This window comes from Atta cephalotes, assembly GCF_000143395.1.
Source record: "Atta cephalotes unplaced genomic scaffold scaffold00002, whole genome shotgun sequence".
In the NCBI taxonomy this organism is placed as follows: Eukaryota; Metazoa; Arthropoda; class Insecta; order Hymenoptera; family Formicidae; genus Atta; species Atta cephalotes.
Window position 1 is genome coordinate 14,608,207 of NW_012130066.1, and position 8,796 is coordinate 14,617,002.

The 8,796-nt window shown below is 31.9% G+C and overlaps 1 protein-coding gene across 1 annotated transcript in view; it reads right to left on the minus strand.

Annotated features, from left to right (window-relative positions):
* The window catches only part of LOC105622359 (E3 ubiquitin-protein ligase RBBP6), a 40,569-nt gene that overhangs the window by 13,327 nt on the left and 18,446 nt on the right, over positions 1–8,796 (minus strand). The window contains 7 exon segments of the mRNA XM_012203786.1: positions 4,532–4,825; positions 6,183–6,365; positions 6,439–6,726; positions 6,804–6,873; positions 7,379–7,691; positions 7,777–8,026; positions 8,134–8,398. Of these exon segments, the coding sequence (XP_012059176.1) occupies positions 4,532–4,825; positions 6,183–6,365; positions 6,439–6,726; positions 6,804–6,873; positions 7,379–7,691; positions 7,777–8,026; positions 8,134–8,398 (1,663 nt within the window).

Below are 8,796 nucleotides of genomic sequence, written 5' to 3' on the forward strand. Positions count from 1 at the left end.
CTCTCTCTCTCTCTCTCTCTCTCTCTCTCTCTCTCTCTCTCTCTCTCTCTCTCTCTCTCTCTCTCTCTCTCTCTCTGTATGTGTGTATACGTGCGTGGGTGTATGTGTGTTGTATGAGAGAAGGATGAGCGTATCTGTGTATCTGTATCATGTATGCATAGATATTGGCGCATGTATATTTAAAAAAATCGACAGTCTTATGATGAATTCGGCACACATCACTGACTCCGCTCTTGTGCTGCTTTGACATGGTGCGAGTGCAGAACCATTTTAGTGCTATGCTAAATTGCACTGTCAATAGTGCAATATTTCTTGAACTCGTTCGATTCATTCGGTTGGTTCGAATATAAATTCAACATTACGCTAGCTCAGTTTTCATTTGCCGAATATATAACAATCTTAACACACTGAAACAGAGTGCACAAGCTGAATGCGTGGCACTGAAAAAGTTCGCACTCAATGCACCGTACACTAGTACGGTCTGCCGAATTCGCTATTAGTCTCTAAAAAAATAAAAAACAAACAGATTTATTTCATTCGATAGCGCAACATTCCAAAATTGGTGCAAGACCTAGGTAATTATCCTTATTAATGGCTGTGTTCAATAGAATTTTGCAACTGTTGGAAGTATTCTTCATGCTAATCGAGTTATGCTTTTAGATCAAAAGGAATGGTCCTATCTCAGCAGAGAATCATAAAACGGCAAAATTGTTGTGTTCTGTTGAACGCAGCCAATGTGCTTTTGTATTTCAATAAGCCATAAAGAAAACTAGCACGAATAAATAAGAAAATTTTTTTTGTTAAATTAAATTATTAATATATACGATATCAAAGATAATATTTTCATTTTTTTAACTAAGTTTTTAAATACTTTTCGAAAGATATGAGGGATTCATGTGAATCCATTAATACGTACCGCAAGATTTTAAGCTTGTCCCTATTAATATACCCTATATTAAAGCTGAGAACATTGTTATGAGTGTATGAAATAAGTTAATGAAATAAGTATAATTGAAATGATTTATATGTATTAACTTAAACAATTAGCTTAAATTTATTGTATAGTTTTGGTAACTATATGTTAAAATGAGTCAAATGCGGATAGGTACATAAATTGGGTCATTGCTTGGAGGACTCGCTAATAGGAATAAAAACATGTTTTTTATTTTTATCAAATCATTATAAATTAATATTAACATTTTTTTTTAGATTAAAGAAATATTATAAGAAAAAGAAATAGTTGAAAAACCGATATTGATTGCAAGCAGATAAAATTAAAGCTACAATATTTGATAATTAATTCAGTAATAAGTAAATTGACTAAAAGGCACATTAATAAGGACAGTTATCTTACCTCTCTCGTATGCCCGTGGTGCGCACGCAAGTTATACACAAACATACAGGATCTATGATTTAATGCCGGTTCCGAACGGCAGTTCAAGAGGCTTTCTTGGCAATAGATACTCTTGGATACTGGTGATTTGCCAGACCACCGAAGAAGAGCAACAAGCGCAAATGAAAATTTCTTGATCTATCGGGGATCGAACTTGAGTCCCCCCTAGTATGGTAGACTTGCGTTGTCTACCATGCTATGCTCGTTGCTCAAACAGATTTATAACAAAATTAAATACATAAAAAAATACAAAAAATTTTATAGAGTAAAAATTTCACTGTGCTCATAAATCATACTCTCATTACATATTTTTTTTATTATCTCATTATTATTCATATATAATGTCAATATTGTCTTAAAAATAAATAAATTAGGTAACAATTTCTTATATCTTTTACTTTTCAGATATAGAAGCGTATTAAATATGAGAGGCCTAAAACGCATTTTTTCTTCAGTCTTCTCTTCAGTATTTACAAATATATTACAGATATTGGATTGGAAAAAAAGTTGCGGAATTTTGTAGCTCAAAAAATTATATACAGAATATATTTGTTTCGAAATTTTCGACTATTTGACGTGAAAACTTAAAGTTTTTCATAAAAGTTCGTTTTTAAAAAATGATCCTACAACTTGTTGTTACCAAATTATACGCGGATTAAATAAAAGAGCATTCTAATTTTGATTGCTCATAACTCCGTTAAAAATCGTACCGTAATTAATAAAATAGATTCTTAAAGCTGAAATGTTGCTCTATCAAGTGTAATTACCAATTAAAAAAAATAGAATATATGCACATTTCACAGCTAAAAATGTGATAGTATTGTCCTTTTTTTCATTGCGCAATGGGATTATAAGAATAGTAATATCACATTTTTAACTCAAATTTCTATATATTTTACATTAAAAAAATTAGCATGATACTATTCGATAGGGCAATGTTTCAGCTTTAAGAATTTGTTTGTTTAATTACAGTATGATAATTAATGGAGTTATGAGCAAAGTCAGAATGCTCCTTTTTATTTACTTAATCGCGAATAATTCAAGAACAAAAAATCATAGAAATGTTTAAAAAACGATTTTGTAAGGAAAACTTCTAACTTTCACGATATAGATAGTAGAAAATTTTCGCAAATATTTTTTGATACGTGACAAACCCACAAAATGAAAAGAAAAATTCCTTTTTTTCAGCTCTCAATTTTTCTAGATATAAAAATTACTTTCTATATATAAAAATTACAAAACTCTTATAAATTCAAAAAATCTAGTAACCATTCGAAAGTAGAAATTTCAAGCTTTAAAACCCTTTTTTAAATTTAAATTTTGATCATTTTTAACAAAGATTTATATATATAATTTTGAGCTAACAAAATACTGAAGAACTTTTCCTCCAACTCTATATATATATATATAGAGAAAATATATTAATTTGTACAATCGAATCATGAAACAAGAGTTAATTAAATACAATAATTTCACACACAATATCCAATATCACTCTTGCAAAAATTAAAATGTTACATAAATATATAAGCTGCATAAATTTGATATATAGCAAAAACTTCATATATATCCGTACATACTTTATGCGCATATTACATATATTCATATTATATATATTTGTATGTATATTTAAATATATATGTATATACATGTCTGAAAAATATATACATCTTTTTTTTCAATTATTTTCTATACTTATGAATAATAAATCATTTATTTAGAGCAGAATAGAGAATAATAATTTAAAAAATTGTAAAGAATTAAATGTAGCTAAAGGAAAAAGAAATATTTATGCAGAAAGAAGATGTGGAAGATTTAAATTACTTTACTATTTACCATCCTTGTAATTTTTCTATTTTAATCTTTATATTTAAGAATTCTGTATCAAATAAACATTACTTAATTAATATACCGCAAGTGTGACTTGGGACATGTATTTTCGTTAAATTTAATTGCATCCATGAATCACTAAAGAAAACTTAAACTTCCTTTAGAGACTCGTGGATGAATACCACGATTAAATTTAACAAAAATACATGCTGTTCCAAGTTACTGCACTATTCCAAGTCACCTACATTCATGGTACGAATGATGATCTTTATTGTCTTTCAAAGTAATACCTCCTAAAGACAATATATTTCAAATAACATGCGAAAACTGTAAAAAATCATCTTTGGATATGGCCTTAAGTTGGTCTTATCACACCTCGAACACAAAAGTCATAATAATATCATAAGAGCATCATCATGACCTTAATAATTTTAAGTTTAATTATATTTTTATAAATCAAATGAAGTCATGATGATGATATCATTATGATTTAATTAATTATAACTACGTTCTATCTGGGATTCTGATTCAAAACATATACAGTAATTCTTGAACTAGCATTGCATTATTGTTTGAATCACTTTCTCTATTCCCCTGATCTTGTTCCATCAGATTTTTTTGCGCTCTAAATTAAAGGAGGAGATAAAAAGAATTATTACAGACATTTCGAACATTCAGAATCGACAACAAAATATAAGGTGATGTCCAAGGAATAATTTTCACAGAATTTCTTCAATAATGTAATTAAAATAAACGTTATTAGAAGTGTATTGTCTTTAGGGGGGATTACCATCAAAAGATAATAAAGATCATTTGTATATTAACTATGTAGTGTTTATTTTCTCATAACATTCACCGAATTTTATTGCCATACCATGCGTGCGCGCGTGCGCGCGTGTATACACACATATACATATAAAGCAAATGTGTGCACAATATATATGTATATAAAATACTGTATGCATAAAAAATAATCTTTTAATTTAGCAATATTATACTCTTCGTAGCACACAAAAAAGATAATTTTTACTCTTTTTAAACTTGGATGGAATTTAGAAATCTTTATTATCAAATTTATGCAATGTAACTGCATGTTTAACTTGTATATGCATTGTCAAAATGACTTGCAGAATTGTTTCAGTACGTCGATATTTCACGCTACAAGATAATTCGATTTATATACCATGTCGCTTTTGTATAATTCATTAGCCATAGTTTTTTGTTTATAAATAAACTAAGCTAGCATATCGGTAGATTATCTGCATAACGTAGTGTACATGAATGAAAGTACTATTGAGGCGAAAATACCTGTTGTAGGAATCATAATAGTCTTTCCTGTCCGTAGGTGAAGGTCCCAATGACATAAGCGGTGGTGGATGACCTCCAGTGACTAGATGCGGCATCAACGGCGGTATATGTTGGGATGGCTGATTTCTTCCTATAGGATATCTCGGCAACGGTCTCTCCCTAGGCGGTAAATCGCGTTCACGATCACGAAATGGATAATCATGAGCCGGTGAATCGCCGTAGTAAGTGTTGTATCCATCTCGAGGTTCGCGTGATCGCGGTCTATCTCTCTCACGATCCCTCTCTCTTTGAAATCTGAAACATTAAATCGTTCGTAATTTATACATTAATGAGTTTTCTATAATAAGCCATAACTTAAGCTTAAGCCGTGAGAAATTCATAGTCGAATGTGTAAGAAGACTAATTATTTATAAGATTAGTTATTTTTTATGACTTAAGGGAATCCTAAAGACGATTAGATATATTGTAAATAGCAAATGATTTACATATTATTGACACATCACTACATCAATATCTCACTCACGCATACCACACATACACATAAATTTTCGTATAACAATACGATTTATATTAATTCTTTAATTAAATAGATTACTATTTCGTAAATAGCAAGGTTATTAGCAAAAAAGAAAAAAAAATTTTCCTGACTTTTCCCGATTTTTTCGGTCACTTTTTGGAAAAATTCCCTGATTAAAACCTGAAAGATTCTTAATATAATAGAATAGAAACAAAGAAAAATATTAAAATATTTTATTTTATAAAGAGTACAATAAACAATATTTATATTCAAAGAATTATTCACCTTGAAGAACAAGTTGCAAATATAAATAATAATACGATACTTGCAGTAAATGTGTTGCAAACGTTAAATGGAACATACAACTACTGATACAACTACTGATGAGTAAATAATAAATAAATTACGAGAAATGGCGGATATACATGGTTTTTTGTTCTGCACATTTTTTATTGAGATTTTTGTTCGTATTCATAGTCAGACTTTATATTTAAAGCTTCCTTAAATTTATCTTTAGATATGCTCAGTAGCAAATAAAATAATTTCTGGAGCATCTAAAGTTTAGACAGCTTTCACTAACTTTTCCCGATTTTCCTTGATTTTCTTGACTGCTAACAACCTTTTTACAGCTTTTTTTTATATGAAATAAATGTTGTCAGAACATGACAGCTCTAGATTTTATTGTCGTACGACAAAGTTTGCAGGTATGTTCATATGTTATTTGGCTGCATAAAATATTTTTAGATTCGAGAATTTTTCCATTCTACAATCAATCAACACACCCGAAAAACCTGTCATGTAATAATGCATAAAAGAAAATAAATCTTCTACTTATTTGTAAAAAATAATTTAAAATAATTTAAAGCGACATTCTATCATTAAATTCAAATGTATGCGAAAAAGAACTTATTGAAAGAATATTTTTTTAAAAAAAAGGAAAAAAAAGAAAAAAAATGTAGTTTTTTCTCGACTTCATTTTTTCAGAAAATTAAGAACTCTAGGTAAGTAGACGACTTTAGAATCCCCTTAAGATTTAAAGCTAAGGTAATGGCTTATTGTAGAATAATATAAATGTATTCAGAATGCATTTTACAAGATGTCTCTTATATAATGATGATATTATGCGAAGCATACCTCGGAGGTGATCTGACTGGTGATCGATATCTGGGCAATAAATCACGATCTCGATCCCGCTCGCGGTCTCTGTCGCGATCACGGTCACGGTCTCTCTCTCTATCCCTTTCCCGATCTCTTTCCCTGTCTCTATCTCTCGATGGAGATGGTCTCGGCGACTGACTGCGAGAATACGATCTAGATCTGCAACATCAAGTAAAACTTGAAAAATAGAATAACAATAAATAAACCTTGCATGTTAAAACTACAAAAGTACCTGCTGATAGAGAAGCTGCCACTTCTTGATCTACGTTTTGGAGTACGACTACGAGGTCGGAGTGGTAACGGTGACCTTGTTGATCTTCGCTTTGATGGCGGACTGCGAGATCGACTGATACGAGACGCAAAAGGCGATCTACGACCAAAAGAGCGTGATCTAGATCGACTGTAACTACGTGATCGGGATCGCGTTCTGCTTCTTCTTCTATGCTTCCCTAAACGTCGATCTCTCTCATCTTTCTCTCGGAGCATTCGCTCGAATGCTTCCAATGGATCATCAATGATTCTGAAGAATGAAATGTATATTAATAACATTGTATTGATTTTTATTAATCAAGGAAAATTATTGGAAAATTAACTTACCCAGGTAGATTTCTATTGTGTATATTTCTACCGAGTCCAGGTGGTGGTGGTTGCAGATTTCGATATCCCACTAAAACAAGATACAAATGTTAAATGCTAAAATGAAAAACAAAAATGAAATAATCCAAACATCAAAATATATAAGATTCATATAAGACGCTTCGGGAAAAAAAAAAAGCACAAATGTCAAATTAAAGTATATTTACCTGTATTTAATGGTTATTCTATATGCTTTATATTTTCTGTTTTCTGCTTTTTGCTTCTTATCTGATTTTTTTTTATGTTGCCCGAGATAAAAGTTAATGAACTTTGGAAGAAACAGGAAACATGTAGCAAGAAATGCATATTGTCGATAAAACGGTTGCAAGAAAGAAAAAAAAGTAAAACGTAAAAAGCAAGAAACAAGAAACAAAGAGCACATTGTAAAATAGGTTTAAAGTGTTTTGCTTTTATAACAAAATTTTTACAAAAATGAAAAATGCCATGAAAAGAAAGTAAATGTTTTATTTAAAGTATATATCTTTTTTTTTATCTACATATTTGTATCATATTTGTATGGAATAAATGTTGCTTACTATGATGCAATCCTCTCATTGGTCCTCTTGGTGGCCCACTATAGTTTCGGGGTGGCTGAGACGGTCGGTATCCTTGTTGCTGGTAAGGAGGTCTATCGTATCTTGGTGGTCCGTAATGTGATCCCTGTTGATGCGGATATATCGGTATTCGATGACTCATATATGGATCCGGCAAAAGCGGAGGATTATGCGGAGGTACATTTGGTGGCGGCTGATTATAATTTGGCGGTGGAATGCGCTCTTCACCTGGTGGAAAAGGCAATAATGGTGGTTGATTGCCAGATGAAGGAACATGCAAATGTGGTTCGTCGACCTGAAATATTGCAGAAAAGTGCAGCGACAAATAAATATAAATGTTCAAGTAAGTATAAAAAATTCTCTTTATGTTCTGCTCTTACCGTTGGAGTACCCGCACGGTCTTCGTTAGATCTACGTATTCCACTGTCATAATGCATAGCAGGTGGATAATGTCCATCGTCTGCTAAATGACTCTGATAGCTCTTAGAAGGAGGTGGGTTCATTAAGTGAGGTAACACTGCACTCGACGATGAATATTCGCCGTGTTGGGAATGTCTGGGCGACAGGGATCGATTTCGATTGTGATTCAATGGCCGTAAATTCTCAATTCTACGACCACGCTCTCCGCTTCTGCATTGTTAATTGTGGATTAATGAGCAAAATGTATAACTTAATTCAGTTTATCTTTTATGTCATAATAGGGATTTAGTGATAAAATTTGCTTTTCTTATATCTACCTGTCACGATGTCCATCCCTACTGAAGCTTCGTCGACGTTCTCTCGATTGACGTTCTCCTGAGTATTCATTGTCTCGTTCTTTCTTATCGCGGCTGGAGGGATCGCTTCGCTCACGTTCTCTCTCTGGCGAGCTCACGAGGGCAGGAATCGGGAGTAGAGGTTCTGTTCCTGGAGGAGGAGGCACCTCAGTTTCCTCATCAGTTGTTAGTTTTGTTATTGAATCGCTTTTTTGCAAGTGTGACTCTGAAGTAGATTCAGGCAGAGCTGTCAGAAGCATATCACGTATAAGTAGGCAATTCAAATTGGCGATTATTATATAGCTTACTAAAGAGCGGATTAACGATACATCCTTGGAATTCATCGAATTGCCATAGGCAGGATTCTTTTACATTCTCTCCTTTTCATTTTTGGTTCATTTGAGGTTATGTGTTTGATATTGTCAGCTGGCCGACATAAATTCGATTAAATATATTCGTCAATGATATGTGATTGTAATGAAATAGGCACGTTATCCAGCAAGTCTCATCGCGACAAGACTATTTTTTTATATATCACGTGTTATATGAATAAAAAAAAGTCGAAACTATATATTGATTACATACTCCAATATAATGGCGTCTGTTTACGTACAAGAAATAGAAAAATATACGGAGGGAGTATTC